At 48.6% G+C, this 15,958-nt stretch overlaps 1 protein-coding gene across 1 annotated transcript; it reads left to right on the top strand.

Annotated features, from left to right (window-relative positions):
• The first annotated feature begins 12,056 nt into the window (after window positions 1-12,056).
• On the top strand, window positions 12,057-12,788 carry LOC136489067 (uncharacterized). Its single transcript, XM_066485804.1, has 4 exons — window positions 12,057-12,137; window positions 12,241-12,469; window positions 12,587-12,691; window positions 12,763-12,788. The coding sequence occupies exons 1-4, from the start codon at window positions 12,057-12,059 to the stop codon at window positions 12,786-12,788; spliced, it is 441 nt and encodes a 146-aa protein (XP_066341901.1).
• Window positions 12,789-15,958: the final 3,170 nt, after the last annotated feature.

Raw genomic sequence — 15,958 nt, forward strand, 5'->3', positions numbered from 1 at the left:
GAATTTGTTCTACATTGCCAAATAGTCTTGACGTTGCTATCGACCATTATATTTGTAGAGCAAGATGCGGAGCTTGGCCAGTTGTGTCAAGTCGTCGGTCAACTCCAAGAGGAGAAGGAGAAGGCGTCTGGGTGAGCGGAGAAACTGGCCGAGGATCTAGAAGGTGAGTCGTTCATGGTCAGAGTTGTTGCTGATATGGTTGCTTCATTTGATGAATCCCTTTGGTGTCTGTAGAATACCGTCGAAGGACCAAGGTGCCATTCGACGTGCTCTGGTGCTTGACTGTATCAACATGGAGGTTGCTCCTTATCCTGACGATAGGCCACCACATCCGGACGCCATCATCGATTGGTGCAAGGCAGCATGGGAGAACTTCAAGAGCTTCAACCAAGATGCCACTGTCTCTGTCGTGACACATGCCCTGGCGGTGGTCTGGTCCCACTACCATGCCATCAATCTTCGAGCAATAGGGGCTAGATTCGCCAGAGGGACAGGTGCGATGAAGGAGGAGCAGCTGAAAGATGAGGTGAAGGACACGGTGAAGAGGCTGGCTAGCGATGTCGATCTATTCGATGAGGTAGACGGTGAGGGCAAGCCCAGTAACCTGAGTGGAGAGAAACTTGTATGGGACATCTAGAGAGGAGAGTTAGATGCGCGAGGGCATAAGTAAACATTTATGTATTTGTATAAATGTTGTATGTAGATGACATGTGCATGTTCAGGCGGCTTGCTAACACTAGTGGTGAAAAAGAAACGTGTTGTTAACCCTAACGCGTTTATACGTGGTATAAGTAGCGTTTGAGCAGTTAGTTTATTACTGGGCTCTTGGCCTTGGCTAGCCTATATTCCATAACATCGAGCGCTGGAGCCCGTGCACGTGTAGGAGGAACAGACATGACCGAGGAACCACAGCCAACCACCCATAACGCAGAGCGCTAGAGCCCGTAGCACATGTAGGGAGAGATCGGAGACAGGGTTTTCTCCAAAGAACACAGAGCGGAACGTGTGCTGCTCGATGGTTGGCGGAATATCTTAAAGATATTTTAGTATGGAGAAACAGGGTAGAGCATTTATGGAGATCATGTATAATTGCCAGAGTTTATTAAGGTGTAACTTGGTGTAACTTGGAGCTGGTGATCACAAATGGAGATTAAACTGGAGTGGAGAAATAATGGAGACAAAGCATGGCGACGAAAACTTTATTCATCATGGAGTGAAGAGTACATATCTGGAGCGTTTCAAGGATAGAAACATATAAGGTGCTCGATGTGCCTTGAATTGGGAATGTTGATTCCTTCCATTTCACATAGCCGGTAAGACCCTGGTCGAGTAACCTCTTTGACCATGTAAGGCCCTTACCAGGGGGAGGAGAGCTTGTGCATCCCTTTGGTTTTCTGCTTTCTACGGAGAACGAGGTCGCCAACCGCAAATGAACGACCTTTGATATTACGATTGTAGTATCTTCGCATTCCTTCTAGGTACTTGGCTGTGCAGATGCAAGTGATCAGGCATTCTTCTTCGGCCTTGTCGACGTTCTCTATCCAAACAGCTGCAGCTTGCTCTTCATTATAATGTTCCACCCTAGGTGCTCAGAAGGCAATGTCCGTCGAAAGTATGGCTTGTGAGCCATAGACAAAAAAAATATGGAGACACACCGGTGTTGCAACTAGCTTGAGTGCGTAGTCCCTAGACCACAGCTGGGAGCTCTTTGAGCCATCTGCCCAGATCTTTTTTCTCTTTCTAGTATAGTCTCTTTTCGAGGGCATCGAGGATCATGTCGTTCGCTCGTTCGACCTGGCCGTTGGCTCTAGGATGGGCAATAGAGATGTATTTGACGGAGATGCATCGGTCTTCGCAGAAGTCCCAAAAATGGTCACCAGTGAATGTAGTTCCGAGGTCGGTGATAATGCTATTTAGGAGACCAAATATATAGATGATATCTTTGAAGAGCTCGACTGCCTTCTTTGCAGTGGCCAAAACACGCGGCTTGTATTCAATCCACTTGGAGAACTTGTCAATGGTGATGTATACGTACCGAAAACCACCAGGCGTAGGTTTGAAAGGCTAGATCATGTCCGGTCCCCAGCATGCAAAAGGCCAAGAAGCTAGGATGGTCTGCAATTCCTACGTCGGCACATGTATTTGCTTGGCAAAAAATTGGCATCCTTCACAACGTCGGACGAGGTCTTCTGCATCGGTGATGGCCGTCGGCTAGTAAAAACTAGCTTGGAAAGCTTTGCCGACCAGATTTCTAGAGGGTGCGTGATTGCCATAGGAGCCAGAGTGAATTTCAAGAAGTAGTTTCACTCCCTCTTCTTGGGTGATGCATTTCTATAGTATCCCTTCCTTGGCACTTTTTCTCATCAGGTTCCCGTCTACCATCACGTAATGCTTGCTGCAATGGATAAGGCGTTTAGTTTTGGTCTTATCGTTGGGTACATTGGCACTGGTAAGGTTTTTGATGAACTGTTCCCTCCAATCTACGGCCGGCGAAGGTACTGCAAGTACCAGCTGCTTAGCGGGGCGGGGGGATTTCTTGAACTTCCTTCCTTCCTTAATAGACGGCGTAAAGAGGTCTTGAACGAAGACCCTAGGTGGAATCGTGGCGCGAGAAGAGCCTATCTTAGATAGGTGGTCAGCGAGCTAATTTTGGTCTTGTACCACGTGGTGGTACTTGATACCATAGAACTTTCCTTCGAGTTTCTAGATCTCGGCGGAGTAGGTGTCCGTCTTCTCACTAGAACAGGACCAATCTTTGTTGACTTGGTTGATGACCAGCACAGAGTCTCCATATACCTTGAGGCTTTTGACGCCGAGCTCGATGGCTATACAAAGTCTATGGATACATTCTTCATATTCCACGACGTTGTTGGAAGCTGGAAAATGAATTTGGAGGACGTATTGGAGCTTGTCTTTGGTCGGAGTAATGAATAAAATGCTAGCACCAGCACCATTGATGTTGAGGGCGCCATCGAAATACATCACCTAGTGCTCGGGGCAAGCAGCGGGGATGGGCCCTTAGATCTCGGTCCACTCAGCGGCAAAGTCAGCGAGCGCTTGTGACTTAATGGTAGGCCTGCAACTGAATTCTATGGAGTAAGTGCCGAGCTCGACAGCCCACTTGATAATGCAGCCATTGGCCTCTTTGTTGCAGTGGATATCCCCTAGAGGGAACTCGGTGACCACGGTGATCTTGTAATACTCGAACTAATGGTAGAGCTTTCATGACATGACTAGAATGGCGTATAACAGCTTCTGAACCTGAGGGTAACGAGTTTTGGACTCGTTAAGAACCTCGCTGATGAAGTAGACCGGACGTTGTACCTTATAGGCATATCCAAATTCCTTACGCTCGACAACAATAGCTGTGCTAACGACATGAGAAGTGGTAGTGATGTAGATCAATAGGGTTTCATCTGGTTGAGGCGCTGTCATGATCGGAGGCTTCGTTAGAAACAACTTGAGCTGCTCAAAAGCCATATCAGCCTCCTCCGACTAGGAGAAGCGCTTGGAGGCCTTGAGTAGTTTGAAGAATGGTAGTCCCTTTTCATCGAGGCGCGATATAAAGAAGCTAAGAGTAGCCATGCACCCTGTGAGCCTCTGTATATCCTTTATGCAGGTTGGCCATTTCATATTGGTAATGGAGGAGACCTTGTTGGGGTTGGGTTCGATACCGTGGGCGCTGATGATGTAGCCTAGGAGTATGCCGGATGGAACTCCAAAGATGCACTTTGAAGGGTTCAACTTCCATCTATATCTTTTTAGGTTGGCGAACGTTTCTCCGAGGTCGGCGATGAGATTGTTGACAGTTTTGGATTTGACGACCACATTGTCGATGTAAGCTTCGACGTTGCGGCCTATCTGTTGGTCAAGGCACATCTATATGGCCCTTTGGTAGGTCACCCCAGCGTTCTTGAGTCTAAAAGACATGGTGGTATAGCAATACGCATAGAAAGACGTGATGAACGATGTTTTGATCTGGTCGTCCTCTTTGAGGGATATCTGGTGATAGCCGGAGTAACAATCGAGGAAGGAGAGGAGTTCGTAGCCGGCGGTGGAGTCTACAACCTCGTCTATTCGAGGCAGACCGAAGGGGTCTTTAGGGCAGTGTTTGTTGAGATCAGTGTAATCAACGCACATTCTCCATTCTTTATTCTTTTTTGAATAAGAACTGGATTTGCTAACCACTCAGGTTGATACACTTCTTTAATAAATCCAGCAGCTAGGAGTCGTTTTATTTCTACCCTAATAGCCTCCTTGTCTGGCGTGAATCGTCGGAGTTTCTGCTTGATCTGTTTGGCAATCGGCGAGACATTCAAGGAGTGCTCGATCTTCTCCCGTGGTACCCCCGGCATGTCTGCAGGTTTCCAAGCAAACACGCCATCGTTGGCACGTAGGAAGGAGATGAGCGCGCTTTCCTATTTGGGGTTGAGATGAGCCCCAATCTTAGCTATCTTGGTGGGGTCGTCGAGGCCGAGGCCGACCTCCTTCATTTCCTTAGACTTGGTGGAGGCGCGAGGAGGCTCCAGCGCTGGGATCTCCAGGTCATCGGTGGGCACCGTCTTGGCATCGGTGACCATGCTAGCCATCTGGATGGAGAGGTCGGTGGCTTCGGCAAGGGCGAGACTCTCTATTTCGCAGGTGTAGGCGATGGAGAGGTTAGCCCGCAGGGCCAGAACTCCTGCAGGCGAAGGCATCTTCAATACCAGATAGGCATAGTGTAGTATGGCCATGAACTTGGCTAGAGCTGGCTGACCAAGTATGGTGTGGTAGGCGGTGTTGAAGTCAGCGACGTAGAAGTTGATGTGCTCGACATGGAAGTTGCTAGCCGTGCCGAATTATACTGGGAGGGTGATCGCTCCAAGCAGTTTGGATGCCCTGCCAGGTACCACACCCCAAAAGGAGTTAGAAGGAATGAGGTCTTCTACTCCAAGGCCCCATTCCATTAGGGCTCCGGCGAAGAGGAGGTTCAGAGCAATTCTGTCGTCGATGAGTACTTTCCTGAAGAGTACTTTCATGACGGTTGGATCAAGAATGAGGGCGAAATGCCCTGTGTAAGGGATGTCTACCCACTAGTCAGCCCTGCTGAAGGTGATAGAGACCTCAGGCTAGGGGCGATAGCTTGGGTTGGTGATGGCGTCTTCTGTGTTGACGGTGTGCACCCGGCGGGCGGTGCGCTTTCGATCTCTTCTGCTCTCGGCAGCGGCGAGGCCCCCAAAGATAGTGGCAACCACTTTGTCATGATCCTGGAAGGTGTTGTTGTTGTCCCCAGGTGGTCGGCAACCTCTGGCTCTATCGTCATTGTCATCGTCCATCTTTTTGGCCTGGAACTCCTTAGCCAAGCCAAGGCAGTCCTTCATCTTATGCTTATTGTTCTTGTGGAGGGGGCACTAGCCTTCGAGGATTTCTTGTACTGCTCATCGTAGTTACGTTTGGCGCGAGGCTTGTCAACGGTGGCTTGTATCGATTTTTATAGTTGCGATGACCGATGAGCTAATCTAATGTAGAACGGGGCACACAGAGGATCTGGGTCCTTCAGGCTAGACTGGCAAGCAGCCGAGGGCTGTTCTTGACGCAGAGACAATGCCGATAGACTCCGTCCCGGAGTCCTCGGGCGCTCGTTGGTTTGTAGAGGATTCGACCACTGCTGCTGATGGAGTCGAAGGTGGAGAGCGGTTCACGACCATGATGGGCGAGTCGATGGAGATGCCAGGAGCAACGACAAGAGCCGTTGAGTCTTTGGAGGCGGAGGCGGGAGCTGCTGACGACATGCCGGATTTAGCAGCTCAGAGGCCGACAGCATCGGAGGAGCGAGCGGTGTGCCATGAGATGCCGTAGGGCATGGTCCGTCGCTCTGTGCGGCCATCGAGCCCTCAGGGAGCGCCGTCAGCTGTGGAGGAAGAGGACGAGGTTGAGGAGATTGAGCATGAAGGATCACGATCTCAATCCGTCCACATCTTCCACAAGCAAGGGGACGAAGTCATGGTCGTGGAAGAGGAGGAAACCACCAGGGAGGTGAAGAGGCTACGGTCCACCCTTTCCATAGCTATGAAGCAAATTGAGGTTAGTATTGCGTTGGCGGTGTCCATCTTTGATGTTGGAGAATATGGTCCTTTATAATCTTAGTGCTTTGCAGGGCATAGCGCGAACTACCGTACAACAGCAGCATCTGATCAAGAGGATGGATCCCCTCACCGAGGAGAACGAGAAGCTGAAGGTGGTGGTGAAACTAATGGAGAAGAACGTCCGGAAGGCCCAGCGCGAAAGGGGTCTTGCTGAATCAAACGCCAAGGACCTGGAGTACCAGAAGGGCATCTTATTTGAGTAGTTGAAGACCATCTCCGAGCAACTGGAGCGCACCTCTGAGCAATTGAAGACCATCTCTGAGCAGCTGGGGTGCACCTCCGAGTAGCTGAAAAGCGTCTCCAAGCAGAAGAAAGGTAATGTGGATCGGTGAATTTGTTGTGCATTGCGGAACACTCTTGATGTTGCTATCGACCATTATGTTTGTAGAGCAAGATGCAGAGCTTGACCAATTGCGTCAAGTTGTCGGTCAACTCCAAGAGGAGAAGGAGAAGGCATCTGGGCGAGCGGAGAAACTAGCCGAGGACTATGTTTGGTCTTTGTCGAGCAAAATGCGATGTGCATTGGCCTACTCGAAGCCCCTTGATTGCGGTTATTACTACCACATCATCTTGGATATTTGGAATTTGTGCCTTGATTTGGATAAATCTTTTGAAGTATTGGCTCAGGGGTTCTTTGAGTTGTTGCTTGCAATTGAATAGGTCTATTGTTGTGACCAGTTGGTTGGAAACCTTGAAAATCAACAAGTAAATTTGCCTTGAGTTGGTCCCCTAAGTGTATGAAGTTTGCTTTTAGCGAAGAGTACCATTGCTGGGTTGGTCCTTTGACTGCCATGACGAGTGATTTGGCTAATGTAGTTTCATCACCGCCTCCAGAGATTACTGCTGCTTCAAAACTCATCAAGAATTGCCTTGGGTCAGATTGGCCATCAAATGTTGGTATCATGTTGAATTTATATCCAAGGGCCATTGTGCTAGCTACAAGTTTATTGATAGAGGAGAGCTTGTATCAATTGATATAAATGATTTTTGGGAATTTCTTTCGTGGGAAACTTTAGTTGTTGAATTTGGATCTTCTACATTTATGACTTCGTGACTTGCACTTTGAAGTTGCTTATTCAGATAAGGAAGGGTGGCTTCGACTTCTTCTATTCTTTGTTTGTGACTTTTCTCTTGCTCTTGTGCAACATTCTTCGAGTTCTTTTTCTTTCTCAACTGTTCTTCTAGCTCTTTGAGTTTTTGTTCTTCGGCTTCACTTGCCTTTGAGGAGTTTGGGTCTTAGGGAGCATCTTTTTCAAGACTTTGGTCTTCGCCTATTGGTGGGTCATCTTCGGTTACCCCAGTGGCAACTTTCTTGTTTGGTCTGCCCATGGGCTTCGCGTGGTCGTGGGAATCTTCGAGCATACACAAACGGTGGGTGCCAGATGTTGTGTAAAACAATAACACAAGCATCGAAATCTGAACACAAATCAAAGTTGTATTCATTTCATGATCGTACTGTACATGTCAAAGGAGGTATTTATAGAGGCCCTAGCCTTCATACTTTACATAAAATGACTATTTCACCCCAGACTCCAATCATTACATCTAAGTCTTCATTCTTCAACTTTGTTCATCAATCTTCCTTAGGACTTCATCTTTTGGACTTAGTCAGTTTTTTGCTCCGTCTTCTTTCTGCCTTTGATTACTGAGCGAAGTCAAATTTTCATCTACGCCTTGTTTCTTTCCCTGCGAGTAAACTTTGTTATGGAAGTCATAATTTCAACTCTAAAGTTCTAGTGGCTAAGTTTTCTTGGCGAAGTTAAAACCCCAACACTCGGCAACAAGCTCGTTGGCACGGCTAGCTTGCCCGTAGCTGACTTGGCGACGGCCGAAGACGACGCGGGGCTACGGAATGTCAGCTACCAGGTGAGCTCCCCCGACAGCAAGCCGAACGGCACGCTCAGCTTCGCATACGCCATCAGCAGCGGCCCCAGTGATTCTTCTCAGCTTGTAACACGTTCTCACCCTACCAGCGTCGGTTATAAAGTGAAACAACAAGTCGTTGTGTACTCGTGTACACACACGCAGGGAGAAAAATAAAACGGAGCTCAATTCCTATTCGGATCCATGTAGCCTTTCAACATTTTTCTACTGAGGGACCGTTTGGATCCCTCATTTTTGGAGGAATTGGAATCCACTTAATGAATCTGACATTCCATCACTTTCCAAGGCCCACAAATAAGCCTATCTCAAATTCATAGGCCGTGGGATGAAAATGAATTCTATATATCACTATGCTATATTTCAACTCTCCAACTTATAGCGCACTCTTTAACCCACTTTCCTACAATAAAAATATAACATATAAGTATTTCCCTTGTAAGGCTAACAATAATATACAAATATATTTTATATACAATTATATTAGTTTAATTAAACTATGTTTAAATTGTAATTATTAGAATGAATTTAATTTCAAAGATCGAAACGGCCCCAGGAGTAGGGAACATATATTGTTGGTAGACCTTTACCTTTTTTTTGAACGCAAAGCAGATCTGTAACTTTTTCTTGAACGCAAAGCAGAACTGTAACTTCTTTACTGGCACGTCTTCATCGGTCTTCAAAGGCTCCCTCAAGTTTTTTTTAAAAAAGGCTCCCTGTTGAGTGTTGTCCACCCCAGTGCTGGCAGTATAGACGGATGCAAAAAGTATGGTCTTTGTGCGGCAGTGCGTAGGGACACCGCATTGACGGACCTGCGGCGACGACGACGACCGTGACTTGACCGCAGACTGAAGAGGATAGCTAGCTTATATAATCACCATCGATCAGATGGCCACACCAGCGCATCCACGTCTCATTCCGATTTCACCCCAACTGAAACACAGTAACAAACCAACAATCATCAACTGAACTGAAGGCCATGCATATGCATCCCTCTGCCACTTTGTCTTCCTCCGTCGTCGTTCTAGTGGAGGAGCGCACGGAAACACCATGCGGCCTTCCCGCACCCAATTTTTTTCCTGATTCCCATAGGTGCTCGGTATTATCTAGAGCAATGTAACAGCAACGCTTACTAGAGGCTATTTCAAACAAACCTTCAGTAACCTTACATGGTTGTTTAAGAGCCACCTATAAATATAATACTCCCTCCGTTCCAAATTATAAGTTGCTTTGACTTTTTTTTACATCCATTATGTTATGGATCTAGATGATCTAGATATAATAATACGTCAGATACATATCAAAAATGGATGAACCAAAAAAGTCAAAGCGGCTTATAATTTAGAACAGAAAGAGTATATGGGACTCTCGCCCACCCACCCCACCCCCATCGACTTATAAAAAAAAGATGGCACTGCTCACAGGGACATCGAGCTCCGCAATCGAGGTGTACGTTGAGCTCCACGTAGGAACGTCGAGCATCATGGATGTTGGTCTCCACCGCCTAGGGGTTGAGTCTAGTGTGAATTTTTTTTGAACTCTCACTGGGGGGGGGGGAGATAATCCCCACCTGAATATATATTGATATATAGAATCAACAGCCTCATTTTTTGGGAAAACGAGGCAAAACCCTTTCGTCCAGTTAATTTTGGAAAACTGGACTAATACCCTACAACAGCCCCAGCGCAAGGGTGAGCTTGTGGCATATCCACTAATAAGAAAAAACAACAACAAATACCCAAGCACAAGGGGAATTCGAAAAGGCGCAAATTAGCATGGTGCGGTTTCCCAAAAACCCTTGAATGCGAAAAGTGAAGAGGGTGTCTTTATAACTACATTGCCGCACTTCGTGCTCCCACCTTTGCCACTCCGCCACTTTGTCTTCCTCCTTGCCCTCGCGCTCCCCCATCCACATTCACACGCACTTCCGCCGCCAGGGCTAAAAAGCTTGCGTAAAGAGGCCAGTTCCAATCTAGATCTGAGGGATGGCACCGAAGAGGGGAGGTGGTAACATGAAGAAGGCGGCCGCTGGGATGAGTTATGACAAGGAATGGGTACCATCCCTCATGGGGGAGATGGAGCTCAACGAGATGGTGGAGGCGGGCATTCTTCCTGATCGTATCACTGTCGGATGGTGTCCGACCGACGGTGAGCTCTATCTGATGCCACACACCGACGAAGTCGTTGTATTCGAAGATTATTTCTTGCGTGGGTTAGGGCTTCCAGTATATCCTTTCTTGCATGATCTGTTGGAGTATTAGGGAGTGAGCTTGTGCATTCGAACACCATTTTGCACATTTCTGTGTTTATCCACTTCTGCGAGGTTTATCTTGGCATTCTTCCCCATTTCAATCTCTTCCAACACCTTTTCTGGCTGAAGAAGAAAGGAGGGGGCGGCTCCAGAGTGGTCGGTGGTGTGTATCTATAGCTCCACGATGGGATGGCTTGTGAATACATTACTATGCCGCTGAATACCTCATTGAAGGGGTGGAATAGCAGGTGGTTTTATATGAAGCAGTGCCATCCGATGCGACGTCGACCATATTCTAGAGAACCAGAAGAGCTGGTCGGAGAAGCCGACCAGTGCCGATATGGATCAAGTGAAGGAGCTCCTTGAGCTAATAAGGGGCATGAAGATGAGCGGGGTGGTGGTAGCGGTGAACTTCATAATGCGCCGCGTCCAGCGCTGCAAGGAGAGGGCCCACGTGGGCTTTGACTTCAAAGGAGATACCGATGGCACTCGGGAGAGGACGGAGAAACTAGCGAAGGCGGTTGTGCTGCACCGGGCCGCTGAGCTATTCGCCCCAAATGTGCCGTACACCGTGCCGGGTCAGCCAAAACCCTTCAACTGCATGAACCCACCTCCTCAGGTAAAAATCTCAACTGTTATTCTGGTGCTTTTTATCCCGTGCCGGCACCAAGTAGTAGACTGATTCACTTGTGGAAAGATCCATTTGCAGGAATGGGCGGCATACTTCTTGGGCGTGTCGAGGAACAATTGGCCAAAGGCAGTGGACGCGAGGCCGACCACTCAGCCAGAGGAACGTGCCGTCAACGCCTCATCCAAATCCGAAGGCGAAGGTGCTGGTCGGAAGGAGAGTCCCCCCCGGTATCAGAGAAAGTTTGAGAGAAGAGGGCAGCGAAAGATGAGCCGGCCCAAAAGAAGAGGAGAACGGCGAATGTAGCTCCCCACAAGCCAGGCGACATCTCACTTGGTGGCGATCGGACCATTCAGACATAGAGTTCGGTGATGTCCAAGTGGTCGAACGACGACAGGGCTCCAGTAGCCCCCCTCCGAGCACTGAAGCATCACCACACAACACGCGTGTGGAGGTGCAGTCGAAGGGAGGGGAAGGAGTCACCGAGCAGCAAGCGGAGGAGACACGGACAGCGGGGCTGCAAGACCTCTAGCCTAGGACACACGGGTTGACCCTAGAGCAGTGCCTGGGTGCCTGGGGAGGCAGCGCTTGTTCAGAATCGTCTACCGGGAAGCTGATGTGTAAGTTTCTCAGCCTTGAGATCGGTAGCTGTCCGATTTTTATAGTTGCGATGACCGATGAGTTAATCTGATGCAGAACGGGGTGCCCGGAGGATCTAAATCCTTTAGGCCAGACTAGCGAGCAGCTAGGGGCTATTCTCGGTGCGGAGACAATGCTGGCAGACTTCGTCCTAGAGTCCCCGGGCGCTCGTTGGTTTGTAGAGGATTAGACCACCGCTGCTAATGGAGTCGGAGGTGAAGAGTGGTTGGTGACCACGATAGGCGAGTCAATGGAGACACCAGGAGCAACGGCGAGAGCCACCAAGTCTTTGGAGGTGGAGGTGGGAGCTACCGATGACATGCCGGAATCGGCGGCTCAGAGGCCGGTGGGGTCGGAGGAGCAAGCGGCGCACCCTGAGATGCTGCAGGGCACGGTCGATCACTCTATGCGGCCACAGAGCCCCCGAGGAGCACCGCCAGCTATGAAGGAAGAGGACGAGGTCGAGGAGATTGAGCATGAAGGATCACGATCTCAAACTGTCCGCATCTTCCACAAGCAAGGGGACTAAGTCATGGTCGTGGAAGAGGAGGAACCCACCAGGGAGGTGAAGAGGCTACGGTCCACCCTTTCCACAGCTATGAAGCAAATTGAGGTTAGTATTGCATCAGTGGTGTCCATCTTTGGCGTTGGAGAATATGGTCCTTTATAATCTTGGTGCTTTGCAGGGCATAGCATGAACTGCCGTACAATGGCAGCAGCTGATCAAGAGGATGGATTCCCTCTCTGAGGAGAACAAGAAGCTGAAGGAGGTGGTGAAACTGATGGAGAAAAATGTCTGGAAGGCCCAGCACGAAAGGGATCTTGCTAAATCAAATGCCAAGGACCTAGAGTACCAGAAGGGCATCTTATCCGAGCAGATGAAGACCGTCTTCGAGCAGCTAGAGCGCACCTTCGAGCAGTTGAAGACCATCTCGAGCAGCTGGGGTGCACCTCTGAGTAGCTGAAAAGCATCTCCAAGCAGAAGAAAGGTACTATGGATCGGTGAATTTGTTCTGCATTGTCGAACAGTCTTGACGTTGCTGTTGACCGTTATATTTGTAGAGCAAGATGCAGAGCTCGACCAGTTGCATCAAGTCATCGGTCAACTCCAAGAGGAGAAGGAGAAGGCGTCTAGGCGAGCAGAGAAACTAGCCGAGGATCTAGAAGGTGAGTCATTCGTGGTCAGAGTTGTTGCTGATATGATTGCTTTGTTTGACGAATCCCTTTGGTGTCTGTAGAATACCGTCAAAGGACCAAGGCGTAGTTTGACATGCTGGAGCTGGAGGCACAAACCTAGTGGGGAAAACTCGATGCTATGGTGGCTAGAGTCAAGCCGGTGCTCAACTGTATTGACATGGAATTAGCTCCTCAGCCCGACGATAGGCCACCACATCTAGACGCCATCATCGACAGGTGCAAGGCGGCATGGGAGAACATCAAGAGCTTCAACCGAGATGCCACTGTCTCTGTCATGACACATGCCCTGGCGGTGGTCTGGTCCCACTACCCTGCCATCAATCTTCGAGCGATAGGGGCCGGATTCGCTAGAGGGACGGGTGCGATGAAGCAGGAGCAGCTAAAAGATGAGGTGGAGGACGCGGCAAAGAGGCTAGCCGGCAATGTCGATCTGTTCGATGAGGTAGATGGTGAGGGCCAAGCCTAGTAACCTGAACCTGTATGGGACATCTAGAGAGGAGAGTTAGATGCGCGAGGGCATAAGTAAACATTTATGTATTTGTATAAATGTTGTATGTAGATGACATGTGCATGTTCAGGTGGCTTGCTAACACTTGCGGTGAAAAAGAAACGTGTTGTCAACCCTAATGCGTTTATACGTGGTATAAGTAGCGTTCGAGCAGTTAGTTCATTACTAGGCTCTTGGCCTTGGCTAGCCCGTATTCCATAACGTCGAGCACTAGAGCCCGTGCATGTGTAGGAGGAACAGACGTGACCGAGGAACCATAGCCAACCACCCATAACGCAGAGCACTGGAGCCCGTAGCACGTGTAGAGTGAGATTGGAGATAGGGTTTTCTCCAAAGAACACAGAGCGGAATGTGTGCTGCTCGATGGTTGGTAGAATATCTTAAAGATATTTTAGTATGGAGAAACAGGGCGGAGCATTTATGGAGATCATGTATAATTGCTGGAGTTTATTGAGGTGTAACTTGGAGCTGGTGATCGCAAATGGAGATTAAACCAGAGTGGAGAAATAATGGAGACAAAGCATGGCGATGAAAACTTTATTCATCATGGAGTGAAGAGTACATATCTAGAGCGTTTCAAGGATAGAAACATATAAGGTGCTCGATGTGCCTTGAATTGGGAATGTTGATTCCTTCCATTTCACATAGCCGGTAAGACCCTGGTCGAGTAACCTCTTTGACCACGTAAGGCCCTTCCTAGGGGGAGGAGAGCTTGTGCATCCCTTTGGTTTTCTGCTTTCTACGGAGAATGAGGTCGCCGACCGCAAATAAATGACCTTTGATATTGCGATTGTAGTATCTTTGTAGGCCATCTAGGTACTTGGCTATGCGGATGCAAGTGATCAGGCATTCTTCTTTGGCCCTGTCGATGTCCTCTGTCTGAACAGCCGTGGCTTGCTCTTCATTATAATGATCCACCCTAGGTGCTCGGAAGGTAATGTCTACTGGAAGTATGGCTTCTGAGCCATAGACCAAAAAATATGGAGACATACCGATGTTGTGACTAGCTTGAGTGCGCAGTCCCTAGACCACAGCTGGGAGCTCTTTGAGCCATCTACCTGGATGCTTTTCCTCTTTTTGGTAGTCTCTTTTTGAGGGCATCAAGGATCATGCCGTTCGCCCGTTCGACATGGCCGTTGGCTCTAGGATGGGCAACAGAGACATATTTGATGGAGATGCATTGGTCTTCACAAAAGTCCCAAAAATGGTGACCAGTGAATGTAGTTCGAAGATCGGTGATAATGCTGTTTGGGAGACCGAATCTATTGATGATATCTTCGAAGAGCTCAACTACCTTCTTTGCAGTGGCCGAAACAAGCGGCTTGTATTTGATCCACTTGGAGAACTTGTCAATCGCGATGTATACATACCAAAAACCACCTGGCACAGGTTTGAAAGGTTCAATCATGTCCAGTCCCTAGCATGCAAAAGGCCAAAAAGCTGGGATGGTCTGTAATTCCTATGCCGGCATGTGTCTTTGCTTGATGAAAAATTGACATCCTTCACAACGTCGGACGAGGTCTTCTGCGTCGGCGATGGCCATCGACCAGTAAAAACCAGCTCAGAAAGCTTTGCCGACCAGGTTTCTAGAGGTAGCGTGATTGCCACAGGAGCCAGAGTGAATTTCAAGAAGTAGTTTCACTCCCTCTTCTTGGGTGATGCATTTCTGTAGTATCCCTTCCTTGGCACTTTTCCTCATCAGGTTCCCGTCTACCAGCACGTAATGCTTGTTGCGACGGATAAGGCATTTAGTTTTGGTCTTATCGACGGGTACATCAACGCTGGTGAGGTACTTGATGAACTGTTCCCTCCAATCTACGGCCGGCGAAGGTATTGCAAGTACCAGCAGCTCGATGGGGAGGATTTCTTAAACTTCCTTCTCTTCCTTAATAGACGGCGTAAAGAGGTCTTGAATGAAGACCCTAGGCGGAATCACGGTGTGAGAAGAGCCTATCTTAGATAGGTGGTCGGTGAGCTGATTTTGGTCTCATACCACGTGGTGGTACTCGATACCGTAGAACTTTCCTTCGAGTTTCCAGATCTCGGCGCAGTATGCGTCCATCTTCTCACTGGATCAGGACCAATCTTTGTTGACTTGGTTGATGACTAGCGCAGAGTCTCCGTATACCATGAGGTGTTTGACACCGAGCTCGACAGCTATACAAAGTCTATGGAGACATGCTTCATATTCCACGGTGTTGTTGGAAGCTAGAAAATGAATTCAGAGGACGTATCGGAGCTTGTCCTTGGTCGGAGTAATGAATAAAATGCTAGCACCAGCACTGTTGAAGTTAAGGGCACCGTCAAAATACATCATCTAGTGCTTAGGGCAAGTAGCAGGGATGGGCTCTTGTATCTCAGTCTACTCAGCGACGAAGTCAACGAGTGCCTGTGACTTAATGGTAGGCCTGCTTCTGAATTTTATAGAGTAAGTGCTGAGCTCGATAGCCTACTTGATGATGCGGCCATTGGCCTCTTTGTTGCGAAGGATATCCCCTAGAGGGAACTCGGTGACCATGGTAATCTTGTAATACTCAAAGTAATGGCGGAGCTTGCGCGACGTGACCAAAATAGTGTATAACAGCTTCTGAACCTGAGGGTAACGAGTTTTAGACTCGTTAAGAACCTCGCTGATGAAGTAGACTGGACGTTGTACCTTATAGGCATGTCCAAATTCCTCACCCTCGATGACGATAGCTGTGCTAACGACACGAGAAGTGGTGGCGATG

Source organism: Miscanthus floridulus, chromosome 10, assembly GCF_019320115.1.
Source record: "Miscanthus floridulus cultivar M001 chromosome 10, ASM1932011v1, whole genome shotgun sequence".
Classification (NCBI taxonomy): domain Eukaryota; kingdom Viridiplantae; phylum Streptophyta; class Magnoliopsida; order Poales; family Poaceae; genus Miscanthus; species Miscanthus floridulus.